The 18,878-nt window shown below is 45.6% G+C and overlaps 1 protein-coding gene and 1 long non-coding RNA gene across 4 annotated transcripts in view; one reads left to right on the top strand and one right to left on the bottom strand.

Moving 5' to 3' along the window:
* Positions 1-8,395, bottom strand: part of Slco3a1 (solute carrier organic anion transporter family member 3A1) — a 284,425-nt gene extending 276,030 nt beyond the window's left edge. For 2 of the 3 annotated variants that reach the window (XM_005084540.4, XM_005084539.4), the window contains exon 1: positions 8,056-8,394. In XM_005084540.4, the coding sequence (XP_005084597.1) occupies positions 8,056-8,235 (180 nt within the window). In that variant the 5' untranslated portion in view covers positions 8,236-8,394. Of the gene's footprint in view, positions 1-8,055 lie in introns of all 3 variants that reach the window. The other variant, XM_040730201.1, reaches the window with a different exon arrangement.
* LOC121133531 lies at positions 7,914-17,640 on the top strand. Its single transcript, XR_005870401.1, has 2 exons — positions 7,914-8,058; positions 13,113-17,640. It is a non-coding gene; the product is annotated as an uncharacterized LOC121133531 (long non-coding RNA).
* Positions 17,641-18,878: the final 1,238 nt, after the last annotated feature.

Below are 18,878 nucleotides of genomic sequence, written 5' to 3'. Positions count from 1 at the left end.
GTGGTAGAAACTTTAGTAAGTGGGACCTAGCTGGATAAAGTAAGTCACCGAGGCACCTTTGAGGATTACACCCAGCCCTCAGTCCCTCCCTCGCTTCCCGTTTCTACACATGCCCACCTCCATGATGTCCCACACAATTGCACTGTGCTCAGTGACCAGGAACTGAACCTTCCGGAAAAAGATGCAACATAAATCTCCTCTTTTGCAAGTTGGTCTCCCACATATTATATAACAAAAAATTAATATAAAAAAAAGAAATCAAGGAAGATTCCCGAGGGTTGCCTGGACAGCCAAGTTCATCATCCAGAGACACAAAGCTGCCCTGAAGGGCAACTTGTCAGGTGAACTAGAATCGGCTCCCACGCTGTCCAGAGGGAGTGTGGAGAGAGCGGACGAGCAGAGGTATCACCGTTAGGACAAGTCTCACACTCCTTCAGAGCTGATACTGGGTTCCTGTAATGGCACAGCAATGAGCTGCCAGTACTTGGCGCTTCTGCCCTGCACTGAAGATGTGGCAGACTCATTACAGACTATTCGAATGTGTTTACAGCCACAGCCTGCTCCAAGGGTTTTCAGAGAGTTCATGGTAACGATTTAACTAAAAATCAATGCAGTCAGTGTTCGCTTCAATTCCTTACCAGGTAAATCAAAAGCCACTTTGCTTGTCGCATGCCTGGGGAACACAGTGCCAAAGAGTAATGGCAAGTTATTTATGGAGGAAACAGGAAGCAAAGAGAAGGGTGGGTTCACAGGTTACCTTTCCCCCACCCAAAGTAGGGCAGTTTACAGACCATGTTGCCTTTTGCTTAAAATATTTTCAATATGTATCTTTTGTTTAAACCTAGCATACCTTAAACAGTGAGATCGTTATTCCAAAGTCTGGAGAGAAACGTTCCATGCCTTGAGAAGCAGCTGGGTGGGCTACTGTCATCGTGACTAATAAAAGTGACCTCAGACAGGAAGGGTTTCCATTTACCTGGGAACTAGTCTCAAAGCTGTCAAGAAGACTTCTGGAGTCGCTGGATGGTGGAGGTTCTGTTCTGCCCACCACCAAGGGAATGTTTTCTGTCTATGTTGTCACTGGAAAGACCAGAAGAAGGCACCCCAGGCTGGCTCACTGCAGGTCACAGCCACAGAGAATCCAATGTTTACAATAGGGTCACCAGAGAGTCAGAAGGCTTTGGGAAATCCATTGCATCTCAATGGGGTTGGGAAATCTTACCTGGTATACACACTACCACCCAATGCACCAGCATGAACCCATTTCCTCCTTTTCCCTTCCCAAGGCCGGGATCACCAGGGGCAGGAGGACAGTGGGCAGAAGCTAAGCTCTTGAGAGGATGAAGATGCTGGATGGGAAACAAGACGTTGTCAGCAGTGACCCGGTTCTGCTGCTGAGAACTGAAAGGTTATGGTGAGAGATGTGTGCAAACATGTGCTTGTAGAGCCTGCCAAGGAAGCATCACGGTGAAGCTGGGGAGCAGTCTAGCCCTGAGCCCTTCTGGGCCACCAGGCTGAGCTTCCAGGTTTCTTGTCTGATACAACATCGCCTAAAGGGCGGCATATGTCCCAGGCATATGTCCCTTAGTCTTCTCCCTCCTGACATCTCAAGGTCCCCTAAAGTATCCATTCAGCCTTATAACCAGAGAAGTAGAGCAGGCTACAAGGAACTGAGGTATCAGTTTTGGAAACAGAAAACCAGGCTATACACAAGATCCCAAATCCTCAGGTGCCTACTTGTACTTAGGTCAATGATTAGGCTTACCCGGTTCCTGCTAAAGCACTCAGTAACTACGGCATTTATTTAGACCTCTGAGCTATCCGTGAATATACATTAGCCCCATTTTACAGATGAGCAAACTGAGGCTCAGGTAATTAAAATCATCCACATTCAAACCAGTGTAAGTCAGCTCTTAGCCTCCTTTTGTTAGTCTTTGCTGCCACATAGCCAGAGACCAGAATGAAAGAAAGAAAGGATTCCCCAGGGTGAGCCCACCAACACACTAGTCTCTTAGTCATCAGCTCTTCACACCTGAAGTACCCATGGCCATAAAATGGCATGTATAAATGACCACTGATGTGGTGGCTCCCTTACAGATACACACATACACACACACACACACACACACACCCTCATTTTTAGATTTTTAATATAAATTGTTGCAATAAGCAAATAAAAGAACTAGCAGCCAGGATTTAATTGACACCATACTTTCAAACTTTCAAAAGCATTTTTCCCTCCCAGACACAAGTGTTTATTCAGAAGTACAAGTTTGCTGTGTCTGCAACTCACTAAACCAAAGCCAGGGCCTCACTTAAATCAATTTATTATTCAGTGGTTGAAGTTGCAACATCACTATATCTTCAGGAAATGTGCATGGCTGTGTTGATAATAATAGCTAATATGTACTGGGTACTTACTAAATGCCAGATGGAATCCAAAGTGCTTTACAGGTAAACCCTCACAGTATCACAGGGATCACAATTATCCTCAGGTTAAAAAAGCAAGGAAGAGGCAGGTTAAGTCACCAGCCTAAAGGCCAGAGAGACGGAAAGAGTCAGGATACAGAAATGAACCCCAGGTCTTCCAATAATAGTCATCCAGTGGCCACCACTGTCAGACACAGGCCTTTCTCCAACTTGAGCTTTAATCACTTAATGGGAGTTTTAATCACTGACAAGTAATCTCTCCCACGGCTGCTTTATATGCATGTGTTTTTGCAACACATCAAATTCATTTATCCTATAGAATCCAGATCAATAATTACCCTTCTGTAGACAAAGCAGCAGACAAAACAAAGACAAAATAAATAAGAGCAGGGAGCAAGGGTATCTTTCCGGGGCACAAACTACCAACAGCATTTCCAAGAGGCAATAAAATATAGCTAGAGTTGTCTCCAGAAAGCCTGGAGTCTAAACCCATATGAAGACACACAATCAAAATTACCATTAAGGAACTGAGAGTGCAGCTCAGTGACAGAGCACTTGCCTATCATGTGCAAGGTCCTGGGTTTATCCCCAGCACTACAGTAAAACAATCTACAAAACCCCATTGCAATATTTTTTTCAAAACCAAAAAAAGGAAGTAGAAGACATTCAGAATTGATCAGATATGTATGCAAACAATTTAGAGCATGCAACCTTGAGTACTTATGCAAAGTAGGAGCATCATGAAGCTTTTTACGACCATGGCTCTTCTTCATGGGTATACCCTTATTAACAGATACAACCTGTGAGATTTGTGCCCTTTGATTGTGTGTTGAAGCTGGGAGTCACACTGGAGACATCTCCTCCAGTATCAAATGAGGCTCGACCAGTTTTTGCAGCAGCAGTACACTTACTTACACATCCCCTGGCCACACTGCTAGGTGAGCAAGACCCTGGTCAGAATAGAGCCTCCAAGTCTACCATCAGATCTGCAAAGCAAATCCAGAGACCTTCCTGCTGGAACTCTGCCTGCAGTCGTGGTTCATGGACCGCACAGAAGGAACCTTATGCAGCCTGCCACAGGAAGAAGCCCTTCCAGCAGCAGGTAGGAGGAGTCAAAAAGGCCCAGAACCTATCCTTCAGGCAAGGCAGCACCACAGAGCAAGAACTCTGCACCCTTTGTGTGAGGTATTGCAACTGAATGGTCGTGGGGTCTGGGTAAACCAAACCCAGGAACAAAATCTTGCTCACTGTACAAGTAATCCATTTAGATTCTTCTATTGTTAAAGCACACACACACACCCTCCTTACATGCTCCTCGAAGAAACAAAGGTATGTATGTACACAAGCCTGGTTGAGGGGAATTTTCAGAAATATACTGTTCCCTTAAGGAGCATTAGTTAAACAAAACTATAAGGGAAAAATTCAGAGTATTTTTGTTGTTGTTTTTACTACCCGGGGCTATATAGTAGTCATGCAAATAGCAGGGAATTTGTCATTATGAGTAACCACAGGTGTATAAAATAATTTGATTAAGTAAAATAGTTACCTTAGTCATCATACTAACTTGACAAGGACTTTAAATATGTTCTTCCGCTGTCAGCTTCTAGACTAGCTACATAAGAGAACCTATCTTCAAAAAGATGCTTCTATGGAGAAAAGAGAAAATAGCAACCGTGGCAGCTAACTGTTAACCTACTGAATATTCTCTGGCCTAAAAATAAGTGACTATCAAGCAGACAGACAGCGTGTCATTAGCCACACTCAGTCATCTATGTCGCTACTCTGTAACCACAACCTCAAACACACTTCTGCATAACTTAAATAGAAAAAGGCTCACCTCTGCTTCACAGGGCTCCCCTGAAGTTCCCAGAGGCTACCCGGGGCCTTTATTTCATGTGCATCCTGAAGCAACTCAAAAAGCTTCTCTGCTGAGCTTCATTCACAATTGCCTAAGGTGTCAGCAGTTTTAATTTCCTGTACACATCCTTATCTCCCCAAGTCCTCAGTAATTCCATAACATAGACAAATCCGTCTCTGCAGGGTTGCCTGGCTTGCCACGTCAGTAAGCCTCCACAGGGCACAGACAAATCTACACAAATGGCTTTCTCTCCAGCCAGTTCCCATGACCATCTTTCAACAGACCAAGACTTCCACAGCAGGTATATTCCTGCAAATAGGGCGTTACAGACAGGAGCCACTGGAAGTAAATACCCAGGTACCAGAAATACACATGGCTTTGTCTTGGACAATACAGGTAAGGCACAATGACCATTAAACTCAGTAAGCCTCTTCTAATGCAATTTATCTATGTCTACATCTACAGACGGATCATAGTCAGCCCAGCTGTTGAAGATGCTGCAGCACATCATTGTTCTAAGTGCTGATTTCAGAGTTTCTGCCTAAACTGGGTGGCACCTGGATTACCTTATCTATATTGTCCTACCAAAATCTATCACAGATGTCAGGGTCCTAGTCCTCTTCACTTCCTGGAAGACTGCAGAACCCAAGCGAAAAGCTGCAGGGTCCCAGACTAGCATGCCTTGTTATATACAGTTCTTTGAGACCCCTACACAGGCAGGTTCTTGAGAGAAGCCGATCAATCAAAATCTCAACCTCTCAATCCCTCCTTTCTCGCCCCCTCCCCTCTCTCCCTTTTGTTCCCTCTCCAACCCTTTCCCCTTTCTATCCCCACTCCATCCATTTCCCTCTCTTTCCTACCCCTTTTTAACACCACACCTCCACCCCCAGGGCACACACACAGGCGGCCTACTTGAGGGGGGGGGCGGGCACTTCTCAAGTCACAGGCCACTTCCTGCCTCACTTCTGCAGTTGGGAAACCTACACCAATGTCGCTGAGGACACACTAAGGACAACGAGGAATCTGTCTCTTCAGAATGAAAGTGAAAAATGCAATGATGCTTCCCAATACTTAAAAGCAGAAAGGCACCCAAGGAGATTAAAAACCACAAGGTGCCTGCATGGCCGCTAGACATCACATAGGAAATAATGCCATTGACTGTGAACTTGCAGCCATCCTTCTTAAGGAGACAGGAAGATTGGCTGGGCGATGCCCCATAGAGCAAGCTCTTCATCGGGCATCTGAAAACACTTTCTCAGAAGAGCGTGTGATTCCCACTGACGACATCACATGTGTGCACACCCCTTGCGCATGGACCACCTGCGTGCCTCTCTCTCACAGACAGAGTCTCAGGTTTCCTAGGAAAGATGCTATGAGATTTTAAAAGGAAGAAAGCCGCCTTTCCCTTGACCCTCCTGTAATAAGTGATTTCCTCAAACATCCAGACAGAAATCTCCCGTGGTTGAAAGAAAACCAAAACTTTCAACACCTGCCCAAACGACAGAGGAAGAGAAACCTCTTAAGTGACCCAGAAGACCAAAGTCCTGTGGCAAGCTGACTGGGCCAATCCTGGTAGCTCCCTAGTCTTCACATGAGGTTCACATAGCAAAGGGAAGTCAGGGACAGCGGGGCTGGGCAGGGCTCTGAGAATATTATGCTTACACTGCTAGTGATTAAAAGTAATTCAATTTCCTTGGTCATCCTCTCCTGGGCCTCCATCTGCTTTATGCAAGGCACCTGTTGGCTCCTGTTACCCTTTACCCACCTCCCCCCACAAGACTTTCCATCAGGGACAGAAGTGTCCAGATGCCACCAGCAGGTGGACGGAATGCCTCCTGCCCTCCCTTGTCCTGAGATTCATGGTAACCCCTCATCTCCCAGGGCCAGCCCTGCATGGGGAAGTTTCCCATAGTAGAAGGACTTGCTTTTTAACTTTCCAAAAAGAACGAGGCCACTCATCTGCTTGAGGAAAGACTTCACTTCCTTCTAAAATCCTTAAGTTGCTACAAGCAAAAACCCCTAAGCTCAGGCATTCATCATTCCTGGGATGGAAAGTATAGCCTTGCTGTTCTCCACATGTGAATAATGCACTCTTAAGCAAAACTGGTTTGAGGCAAAGGAACTGTTAAACAAGGGCCAGCTGTTGAGAGACTCATTGCCTCCTTTTACATGAAGACCCAGTTATATAGAACAGTTTGCATATGCTACAGATTCACACCTATCGGTAGTAATGTGCGTTTGCCTCTAGTAACACATGTACCTCTAAGTATTTTAGCAGGCAAATCGCCCCTACAGAAGCTGCCCCTCCAAACAGCATCCTCATCAAGCAAATCCAAAAGTTTGCAGTGTACTTTTACAACTGTAGACAAAATGAATACATGTGCTACAACAGAACACTCTCAACCTCAGGATATAGTGACAACATATATGCACAAGGCTGTTCATTAAGGGAAGGGCAGCAAGTGAATTTGATTTCCTAAATGTCCTGGAGTTCTGTCACCTCAGGAGCAGAATTGCATCCACACAGGTCTCCCCACATAACTAATTCTAACCAAGCACTACTTCACCTTAGCCTGTAGGAGCTTGGGTAATTGTTAATGGTCCTGGATACTCGGAGTCTGGCCCTCATTAACTTTATTTAACCCAGGGCTGGGAATGAGGGAGATTCGTGATAACATCGGGATACACATGGCTCTATCTCTGGATGTGGTTATCCAACCGCTTTTGAAATCTTGTCCGACTCGATCTCCATCAAACGTGCTCACTAACACTTAACATCTATGACATTTGATTCCAGTTTCAGGTCAATAGCCAAGTAAGGGTTTAACACTATGCACACTGAGACATCTTTTCCTGCTAAGACAGGACCGGTCTGGAAGTGCACTGTCTGAAACTCAAGTGCGGACCACCTGAGCACTGCAGGAAAAAGCAACAAAGTAGGTACTTGACAGTGCTGAGTCATTACAAGCGGATTCTTTGGTTATAGTAGGCGTCCATGGGCCTTTTGAGCATCAATAATCCCTTTCTAGAGGCAAATAAAATAGATACATTTTGTACACAGTGATCACTGCCTGTGTGGGCGAGAGCGACCACGGTAGGGAATTAAGCTAGAACTACACAAACTCGCAGCTGCTCTCCAGGTACTGTAACTTTATCCCCACACTGAAAGATGGCTATTGGGATCTGGGTGGGACTATTCCCCCTACAGCAACCACTCAGATCAGGGCCACACTCCGGCGCCTTTTACTCTAAGCTGTTAAATTCCCCCCCGGCAATTGGCGGATGGAGAAAGAGCTTGGGGAAAAATGATGCATAATGATTCGTTCTCGGGGCGGATGAAACGGAGAGTAGAGGACGCAGGATGCTAACTGGCTTTTCCTCCCATGTGCAGGTCACCTGAACAGTGATGCCTTTCCAGTCTCCGAGGAGGCTCCCTGACCTGAACTCGCCATCTGGTTCCGTTTTCAAGAGGGAAGAAGAAACAGTTGCATGCCCACCTGCCCGCAGCGACACCACTCCGGCACCCCCGCCCCGGCCCCCAGCCCCTGCCAAGCGCACGAGCCGCTGCCGGCATCCACGGTCCCGCCCGCTCCGGGCCGGCAGCTCCCCCGGCGGCCGCCTCTGCACCAGTCGCCAACCTCCAGCCCGGCCGAGGTCATGCCCGCCTGCCCCCAGCGCCGGCGAGGCCCCCTCCCGGTGCCAGGCAGCCCGCCGGAGAAGCGCTGGCAGAGAAGGGGGTCCGTGGCAGAGTTGGCACCCGGACTCACCAGGTAGGCGCCCACTGTTCCCTGCGCCAACATCAAGGCGCACTCAGACACTAGGAAGATCTTGATGTTGGAGAAGCAGGACACCTTCTTTTTCTTCTTCTTGTTCCTCTGCGCCTCGTCCCCCTGCAGCTCGCCGCTCCGGCCGCCGCCCGACGAGCCTCCTGGCTTCTTCCCCTGCATCCTTCCCCCGCCGCCGCTGCCGCCGCCGCCGCTTTCCCGCTCGCCCTGGGTGTCGTGGCCGTTGCCGGGCGGGGGTGCGCGCCGCGAGGCTGCGTGCTGTCCCCGCCCCGGACCCACGGCGGCCGCCCCCGTCCTGCCGCGGCTGGAGAGGTTGAAGGCTCCGCTCCTCACGGCCGCCGCGCTCGCCCCCTTCCTCCTCCTCCCCCCCTCCTCCTCCTCCGCCCTCCCCTCGCCGCCTCCTCCAGCTCGGGCTGTGCCAATCACAGGGACTCCTCGCGCCGCCCGCCGCTGCCGCCGCTTCACCTCCCTCAGACGCCCGTTTCTGCCTTCACCTACTCCCCCTGGCCCCCCCGGCCTCGCCTGCTGTCACCCCTAGCGCCCCAAACCTGGCCACGGCCTGATCGCTGACTTGAGCCTCGGGCTGCGCCGCTACTGGCTGCGGCTTAGCCTCTGGGAGGCACGAGGGGACCTATCTGGGGCGCTGGAGGCTGGCTGATGGTCACGGCCCGCGGGGTCTAGCTGCCCCGAGAAATTGTAGAATCGGGGAGTCCTAGTGAGGTGGGAGGCTGAGCGAGGAAGGTGCTGCCCGGCCAGTAGGAGGCACTGTGTGGCCCTGGGCTCCGCGGCGGAAACTGGGTGGTAGGTAGTGCGGCTAGCAATGGGGCACAGAGATGGGGGTGCCCAGGCACCCTACTTTTAGTCCCGGTTCCTAATGCTTAGGTACCCGATTGTTAGAGCAGGAGAGGAGGAGCTGCTTCCATAAAGAGAGAATCCCGGGTACTGGTGCTGTATTCGGCTTGGTTCGGGAATTTCTGGGGACAGTTGTTGCGCTCTGGGGCTCCGGAAGATGCCAGAGGTCCAGGGGCTTCTTCAGTCAGCCAGTCTTTGCTCCTGCACTCGGTGGCTACTGAACCTGTCTAAATCGCCCATTCCCCGAAAATGGGAGAAAGAAACAGAAGCGCCGAGAAGGGAAGTTAGATCTTAAGGGAGTCTTCACTGACTGATGATCGCCCCCCAGCCACGGACTACAGGCAGCTGCAGGTCACAAGGACCCCAGCAGAGGGCTGTGTTTAGTTCTCCAGCTGCTTAGTAGACTCCAGGAAGCAGTGAACCACAAGCCTGCCCTGTCCCCACCCATCTCCTGACTATGTGGCCCTCCCTGACCCTGGCCTGAAGGTCTGCCTGCAGCAGAGCCCTATTGTCATCCGTCCTCACCCACGGCATTCCCTGATACTTTGGTTCACAAGGCACTTCTGATAGATATACCAGTTCCAGCAACAGCGTTTGGAAGCTAAGGGAAAAGTGGGCAGAACAAAAAACATGTAGCAAATGAAAGTTCAAACCCATCTGGAAAACTTTTCTTTACTAGTCATATCAAAAAGAGAGACTCACTTTGCCCTGGGGTCTATATCCCAATGCCAAGGTTCTCATTTAAAAGTGCATAGCAATTAGCACTGCCATAATTTCTACTTTCTTCCAGAGAAATTGAGTAAGAATAGATGGTGGTGGCACAGTGGGGGTGTGTTGTTTGCCTTAGCATTTAAATATAAATTTCTTCATCCATCTGTCTTCCAGACATGACCTCACCTAGTCTTGGTGTGGTTTTCAATGTGTTTCTCCTTGTCTGGGGTAACTTCTGCCCAAATTACTCCTTGGCATCAGTAGCTACACTGTTCTCCACCAGTGGTATTGTAACTGGAGTTGTTAGGGTCAAAGCTTGAGCCCTGGCACCCCTGACAATATGCCCTCCATATGCCAATTAAAGGGGCAAAAGCAGAGAAGAGAGATCAATTCAATGTGGTTACATTGAGAAGAATTTAGATCAATCTAGTGATCTCCCCCGACCCCGATTGCAGCTTCTGTGTTCTGCAACCACTTGAGCTTTAGAGTACAAAAAAACGTTATGCATCACCAAGTTGTCCTGGCCATCATTAACCCATGGCCCCCTGAGTTCCAGTCTCAATGAGGTGGTCTGGCAAGTTGTCAGAACCCTGTGGAGTATCTTCATGGTAGACAAATTACTCCTGTGGCTGGCACCCTATTCTTCTCCGGGCATGAGGTTGGTAGGGAAATTTCAGTTCCTTTAGAACCGTTAATTCAATAGTTTGATTGCCGAAGGAAAGGAGCAGAAGTGTCTCTGGGCTCCTGTCTGGACCTATTACACCATGGTTAAAATCCTTACCGCCTGGCTGTCTTCCCTCCACCACCTCTGGTCACGCATTGCCAGCTTTCTTCAGGATCTTCAGTTTCTTGCCTTGTCCCTTCTCCAGGCTCTGGCCTTACAGAATCCTTCCTCACTCAGGATTCTGTAAGGGTCAGGGGTGGGAGTGTGTGTGTGTGGGGGGGGTCCTTCCTTGTCTCTAGATATGAGTTGCAAGACTGCAAGTTAAAATGTCATTCTGAGTGCATTAGTCTTAGAGACTTATTTACATGCCCTCTCATCACAAGTGCTGATGGTTATTTTGTGCTTGCCTTGAGCAAGCTCTCAGTGCAGCTGGATTTTACTGTAACCCTCAGCAACCTTCTAAACTAGATGTTGTGGTTAGCCCTGTTTAGTGGGCAGACTGCACCTGAGAAGGGCGACTAACCTGACCAAAGCTACTTACTCAGGAAGGGTTGGCAGAGCCAACAGGGTGTCTGCTGTCACATCTTATAGTCTGTCTCATCAGGAAGGTGCAATTCACACTGGTCCCTGGATGAGCAAAGATTCAAAGAGGTGTAACAGATAGTCCAGTGTCACACAGCTAAAATGAGACAGGTCTTGAATCCAAGTCCAGCTGTCTGCTCTAAAGCACGTTGCCTCATGTAGACTGAGGGGAGGGCAACTTAGCTTTATTTTAGATCTACAACATGAGCTACCTGTAAATAAATTAGGCATACATCCTATCAGACACAGGGCTTTAGATTCAGACTGCCCATTCTTCCTATAATTGACAGTTGTGAATGCCAGACTGCACCAGAAGACTTAAGAATTCAATAAGTCAGTTATTGGCTTGGATGGTGTGTAAGAAGGAATTTCGAGCACTTCAGCACCCTTCATCCTGTTCAAAGATGTGGCTCCAGGCTGATGGGGGTAGGTTTGTGAATCCCGAGAGCTTCCATGTTGTTAACCCTGATACACAAAGGAAAAGGCAGAACATTAACCATCACTGGGTCTGCACAGCTCACAAACACTTATCAAGTTGTGATGGCTGCTGCCTTATCCATCCCACATACATGGAGATCTGGGTCTACTGAGCCCATTACTACTAAGAACGAGCAACAAGTGGCTGTGTGGTACTTGGAGAAGATGGCAGGAGTTGAACACGCATGCTCCCGCAGGAACTGATAGGGGTACCTTAAAAGAAAAGAAATGAGAGGAAGACGCAGGCTAGGGGGCTTAGCTCTCTTGATGCCAGCATCACTCCCTCTTCCCAGCTTTAGAAATGGACAGTTCACAGCGACATGGAGAGCAAGACAAAGTCTAAAGACAAGATGGCCTTGATATTGCCATGGAGAAACAAAAGCTTTCCAGTGTCCAGCTGAGGTCTTCTTGGTCCCCATATCCCCCTAGTGGTGAGTAGTGAATTTAGGAATGAGACCTTGCATTTGTTTTGGATTTTCTATCACTTCTCTGGGCACGGTAACGCTTCACAGTTAGAAGAAAACATTGCTAGTCAGGCCTTGGCTCTCAGATTGTTATTTTGTTGGCTACTGGCAGTATTCTGGACACTGGAAAGTCACGTAATCATGAAATCTGACCCAGGAAAGCCAGAAGACTATTTCCTGATGTGGGAAGACAAACTGACCTCAAAGTCCCAAAATATTAACATGTAATAGGCAAATACTGAGTGGATGGGATTTGCAGAGCTTGTCTCTCCCACTGAAGATGAGAAGTGGGTTAAGTTCATGGTCACACACACACACACACACACACACACACAGTGACAACCTTCCACGGTCCCTGGGCTGTGGTAGGATTTTATAACAAGAGGCCTCAATGGAATTCAAGACAATGAGAAACTGTTGTTCAGGTAATTCATACAAGTCCTTTTTTGCTAGCTTCAATGCACAGAATGATTTCTGATTGTCAGTGGGATGGAAAAACAGTTGCTTAGATACTTACCCTGTAGATGGTGGAATATATACATATATATTATACATAAACAATATAAAGCAAATAAACAACATATAAAATAATATACATTATTATTGATGTAGATTATATATTAATAATAATACCATCATTATTATTACTCAAGGATAGAATTGAAACGAAGCTACCTTCTTTAGCTTGAAAGTGATGTTTGTACTTAGCTGAAGTTTCTTCTATTCCTTATAGTCTTTCTCTTCCCCCAAACCATTTTCCAGTTTACCTGGTATATGCCTGTCTATCAAATCCCCTGTTAGCTAGCCTCTATATGCTGAGATTCATATTGTAAATTATTTCTCTTAATGTGAATATGTCCTGAAGCTCAACAAAGAATAAAAAGGATAAACATTTCTGTAGACGCAATTTGCAACCAAGTGAATCCAAGATCCAGCTGGAAAAAGAGAAGATATGAGAGCATGGATAGAAATTGGAGAAGTAACAAGGGTTAAGTAGGGTTTCCAGAAATGTGCTATATTCATGACAGATTAGTTTTGAGGTGGAGAAAAATAATAAAAATATATTCTTAGCCCTGTTTGTGCTTTCAAGCTCTCCCTTTAGGGTCTTCTGTTGGTTTGAAAGTAAATAGAACTTCTTTATCCAAATAATGCTATTTGATGCCTGGCATAAAAGAGTATGTGCATATGTGTCATTATTTGAAAAAAAAATTCAGCCTAAAGTCGATTCAAAAGAGACCAGTATTGGACTGTATTTTAGTATGATATTTGTGTTTGTTTCTGATTTTGAGCTTTAGGAAAAGAATCATCTTCAAAGGAGATGCTGGACGTTTTCATGCTGATGGAGCCAGCACACCGGCAGCCTGCAGGGAAAGCACCTGGACCACTCAGGAATAGCTGGGGCCTTGGGGGTAGCATCCACCTGCTGTTTGTCTCGTGTCTGGTTGTTTCAGCAGTACATCTGAACTTCAGGACAAAAGAAAGGATGTTGGACTTCAGCTCACAATAGCTGCCTGCATGTTTCTTTTCCAGTATCTGTTCAAACACCCAAGAACATTCCAAAAGGATGCCAGGACATGAAGGAGACAAGAGTCAGGATGCAGAATAGAGCATTTAGATTCTTGACGAAGTTGTCCCTAACACAGGAGCAAGGATGAGCACCTCCTGCCTTTGTAGGAAGGCAGAAGGTAGCTCTGTATAGGAATCCAGGCTGGCTTCTCAACCAGAAAGCCTGAAAGATCCCCCCTGACCCACCGTACACCCTACATTCTCATCTTGCTGGGTCTACCTGTGCAGCTATAGCTCCCAGCAATGCACCATGGGACTTGGTGAAGGGAAAGCTAATTGTGGAGTAAGTCCTAAAATGCAAATGAAATCAGGAGATTTTTCATATGGATAATGTGGACCACATTGTAGTTGTTATTTGATGCCATATACTAGCAAGCCAACCTATAACTTAGTGGTCTAAAACAATGATACTGACTTGACCAATCTTTATTCTTCAGTCAGAACTGGAGAGCCTAGACTGGTTGTCAGCTAAGAGAGCTGGAAGGCTAGGCCAGGGGATCCTGTGGCTTCTCATTTGGATTTTTATGACTTTATCTTGGCCTAGGAAGACTGAAATTCCTGGGGATAAGAACAGCTGTTAGTTATTCTGGTATTATCCTGTTAGTTATTTTGCTTGTTGTCATGATGAACTTCCTGGTAAGATGCTACTTAAGGAGCTTACTTGACTTGCTATTGGAGGTTCTACAGTATCTCATGGCAGGTGCAGCAGGTATGGCTGCACACATTGCATCCATAATCAGTAAGCAGAAAGTGGACAGGAAATCCTCAAGGCTTGTCCACAGTGGCCCACTTCCTCCCAGGAGGCTCTGCCTCCTAAAACTCCCAAACCTTCCCACTCGGCACCACCAGCTGGAGACTAAGTGTTCAAAACAATAAGCCTATGGGAGAACATTTTCACATTCAAACTATATCAACCTCCCTGGACAAATAATAACAGAAGGCAAATTTGAGCTTAATTGAAAAAGAAACACATAGGCAATTTAAAATACTGCACCACATTTTCAGCAAAAATGCCAAATAAAAATGCACAGACATAATCATGAAAATTTGTTTGCATATAAAAGATACTTTTAAAACAATTCTACAAACATCCAGAGAAAAATACAAATGCTACTACTTAGGATAAAAATGAAGCACAGTGAGTTGACAATACAGCCCAAGAATAGATGCCCCCAAAGAGCACAGTGTAAGTGGTATTGGGAGGAAACACGTGTGACCAAAATGTCAATTTGTGAAGATGACGGTGCAAAGAGAAGCAATCTAATGAAGATCTGATCAAAAGACTCCCTTCTGTACTTTCACGCTAAAGCCAAAAGATCCTCTCTAAGGAAGCAGCATGTAAGAGACAAAAAAACTCATGAATAGCAGAGACACATTCAAAATTATTGTGACAGTTCCAGACAAACACACCAAATTAGGTTTTAAAATGTTGAAAAAATATTAGGATAAATACATTTTTTTGCTTTCTTGAGATTACTATAAACAAACACAGTAATTTATTTGTCTATGGTTTAAATGATGTTGACAGAAATGTGGGAAATGGATGCTCTGAAGAAAGGGGAGGATTGGTTGGCTTTCCATTGGTAGAGTGGTTACCTCGGCACACACAGAACCCAAATGCCATCCCAGAACCACAAATACCATAGATCCAAGGTCATCCTCGGCTACATAGTAAGTTTGGGGTCAGCCAAGGCTACATGAGGCCTTTCGAGAGGAAGGAAATTCTTCATCTTTTCAACGAGGGTGTCAAAGTTTCTGTATTACTGATGGGCTCCATCTCCATGGCATACACCTGGAACCCTGTGGAGAGGCAAAGGCAGGACGGCAAGTATGAGGCCAGCTTGAGCTGCAGCATAAGCTCGATCTCAATAAAGGTTGTAGGCTTGGTAGCCACACATCTGTAATCCCATTGTTAGGAAAGCAGGGGCTTCTAGTTCAGTGCCAGTTTGTGGTACCTGGTGAGTTTCAGGCCAGCCTGGGATACATAGAAAGAACTTGTGAGGCGAAATGGAAGTTATATTATTCATAAACTTGGCCATTAGAGAATCTATGCACTTAGGATGATCATAAACAAAAAAATCTTAAATTCAGCCAAGTGGTGAGGCACATGCCTTAAATCTCAGTACTGGGGAGGCAGATGCAGGTGGATCTCTTTGAGTTTGAGGCCTGCCTGGTCTACAGAGTGAGTTCCAAGACAGCTTGGAACTAAACAAACAAAAACTAAACAAACAAATAAAAATCTTAAATTCAGGGGCCAGAGAGATTGGGAGATTGTACTCTCTGTGAACCTGTGAGGCATTATCTTGATTATGTGAACCGATGTAGGGAGTTCCATCTTAATAATGAAATGGGTAACTTCCTTGGCAGGGGATGCTGGCCTGAATGAAGTGGAGAAGGGAAGCTGGTCCCTAGCTTTCATTAGTCCCTTTCTCTTCCCAGACTGTGATGCAATGTGACCAGCTCTCTGAGGCTGATGCAGCCTTGACTTCCCCACCAGGATGGACTCTGCCTTGAACTGTAAGCCCATCCCCACTCCAGCTGCCTTCCTTGGAGTTGTATCTTAGTTACATTTCTCTATTCCCTTTCTTCCCTCCAAATCTTCCCGTATATCTTTCCCCACTTTTCTTCAAAGCCATGACCTCATTTTCCATCAGTTGTGGTATTTTGTTCCAGCAATGAGAAAAGAAACCAAGATGCATACAAAACTGGGGAAAATAAAAATCGAGGGAATAGTAAGATAGCACGGTGGGCTTCTGAGTCAGAGACTGAGATTCAGAATGCCATGTTACTCTGTCTCACTAGCTTTTGTCTGGCTGATACTTAGAGCCTGAGTTATCTTGTCTGCAAAACGAAGAACTTGGGTCACTCTAGAAAATATGCAAAGGCAAACAGAAAACAAAACTGAAAAGTGGAAAAAGCATATAAGAGTAAACAGGGGGTCTTTATTAATTATGAAAATACTATTTGAGAAACATCACATAACTTTGAGAAGCTGAAGCAAATGAATGTTTTCATGACAAATTGAGCCTGACTCTAAGAGAGGTCATGAACTTGATATCCTCACACAATGATTCACCTGTGTCTGCATTTTTGGAGTTACAGGTGTGCTGCCACCAGATTTTATGTGAGTATTGTTAGTATTCAGGCAAATGGGGTTCTGACAGGATAAGCCCTCAGCTGCAGCCACTAAGAGCACTACCTGTGCATATTCACTACGTTCCCTTTCAAAAGGGCCCTGCCTGCCTCCCATCCTCCTCTCTTTCCCTCTCTCTGTCCGTCTGTTCCCCCTCTTTCTCCTCTCCTCTCTCTCACTCTTTCCTCTCTACTGCTGTTTCTGTCTCCAGAGGCTGGGTTCTCTAACCCTTTTCATGATCCCTTTCACTAATGTGAATCCCCTCTGCTTGAACCCTGTTGAATGGTGTCTTTCTCTCACACACAACTTTTCTTAAATTACAACATGTACTAGGGAGCTGAACCTGGGCCTTCATGCTTGTGAAGTAAGCACTTTGCTTAACGACCTCTCTCTCCAGCACATGACATATAATTTCTAAAAGTTAAAAGCATACCTTTAAAAAGAAAAATTGAAACAGTTAACCAGTGGGCATATCCTTCTAGATATTAAAGCATCATCATCAATAAATGGAATTGAATATTACTAACTCAGAGAGTGGCCTGCAGATCGACAGGATAGAGCAACCACCCTGAACTAGACTCTAGCATCATTCCCAGCTGAGTAAAAGAAACCCAGCAACAGCAAATTTTTTAAAAAGTGGAGAACGAAATAATATTCATCAAATAACTAGGAAAATTGATGAGCTCAAACCACAGCCTCACCATGATCACAGCCTCAAACCAAACAATAAAAACAGATGGATTAAAGAACCACACATAGATGAACCATTTTTAAAAATTAATGGCTCTCTGGTGAAGAAAAGGCATTCTAAGAAAAAAAAGCCATGCAAGTAATTACCAAGGAAACGCTAGACAGATTTTACTCTGACACCATTAAAACTGCTAAATGCTCTACCTCAGGAAATGTGACTCGAAACAATCAAATGACAAATCAGGAAAAGTTGTTGAAGCAGCAAGGCAGATGGAGGATATCTTTAAATGAACACAGAATGCCCTCGTTCAAATCAATAAATAAAATCCTAATACTGCAGGGATATACAGGCAAGAGCCACCCAGAACATGGAAAGAAATGCAAAGTCTAGTACACGTGAAATAAAAATGCCCTCATAACTAATCAAATGGATATGAGATTTATTTTATTCACCTACACGTGGCAAAATCCTCTATATATTTATTGATTGATGTGTGTGTGTGTGTGAAGTGTGGTTGTGTGTGTGATGTGTGTATGTGTGGTGTGTGGTGTGTATGTGTGTGTGTGTGTGTGTGTAGTGTAGTGTACCTATGCCACAGCAAATGTAACAGAAGATGGCAGAGGACAGCTCACAGAAATCAGTCTTCTTCTGTCACCATGAGTTCCGAGGGTCAAATTTCGGCTTGGCAGCAAGTGCGCACTGAGCCATCACCCTGGTTTACTTCCATAAAGAGCATGTTCTGTTAAAGCCTTGTGGAAAAGGCTCCCTCACAAATTGCTGCCCCCACTATGAACTCACACAAAATCTGGGCAAATTGATCTGCCACCGTCTACCTGGGTCACCAAATTGCTCCCTTCCTTTACTCCTCTAATCCCCTGCGGATGTATCCAACCTAGGAAAGTAATTGGAGACACAAATACAAAAGATAAGTACTGTGTTTTACTGTACAATGTTTATTGAGTCATTTTTATAATGTGGAGAGAGCAGAGGAGTCTATATCTTACCAGACTAGTAAAATTGGGTTTCCCTTCTGTTCCTTTGTGTGGTTTTAGTCCTCTTTTTTCTTTTGACCACTGTGTCTCACTAAGATGACCTGAAACTCTGTAGCCAAGTAGGCCTGGAGCAAGCAATCTGTTGCCTCGGCATCCTGAGTAGTTTAGATTATAGGCACATCTTATCAGGCCTGGAAAAACTACATTTTAAAGCAAATTTAGTTCTCAACTACTTAAAAAAATCTTTTAAACGAAGTATATGATTGGAGAAATGTTCTTGATAGGGTGACAGGATTCCAAACTCTAGTATTGCTCAACCATCTGAACACACGCTTGAGACTGTGGGTTCTAGAATCAGTCAGGCTGCATGAATCTGAAGCACAATCTGCCACGTACTAGTTTTGGCTATAGATAATTGACTTATGTAAACCTCAGTTTACCCACGTAAAAGATGGGGATAATGACAGTAGCTGCCTCAGTATGTTGAAACTATCAAAGTGTTATTTAGTGTTAAATATCTTCCACAGAATTGGTCCAGAAATGGAAGGCTTTACATTCAAACACTTAAGAATTAGATTGCATTAGGAATACAATTTGGAAACATTTTCATGATTTAAAGTGTACTATACACATTTCATCATATCTGGACCCAATTGTCTTCGTTGATGGGTCC

The sequence above is a fragment of the Mesocricetus auratus genome, unplaced genomic scaffold, assembly GCF_017639785.1.
Source record: "Mesocricetus auratus isolate SY011 unplaced genomic scaffold, BCM_Maur_2.0 Super-Scaffold_4256, whole genome shotgun sequence".
Lineage (NCBI taxonomy): Eukaryota > Metazoa > Chordata > Mammalia > Rodentia > Cricetidae > Mesocricetus > Mesocricetus auratus.
Note: the sequence above shows the minus strand (reverse complement) of the source record. Positions and strands in the feature narration are given on the sequence as shown.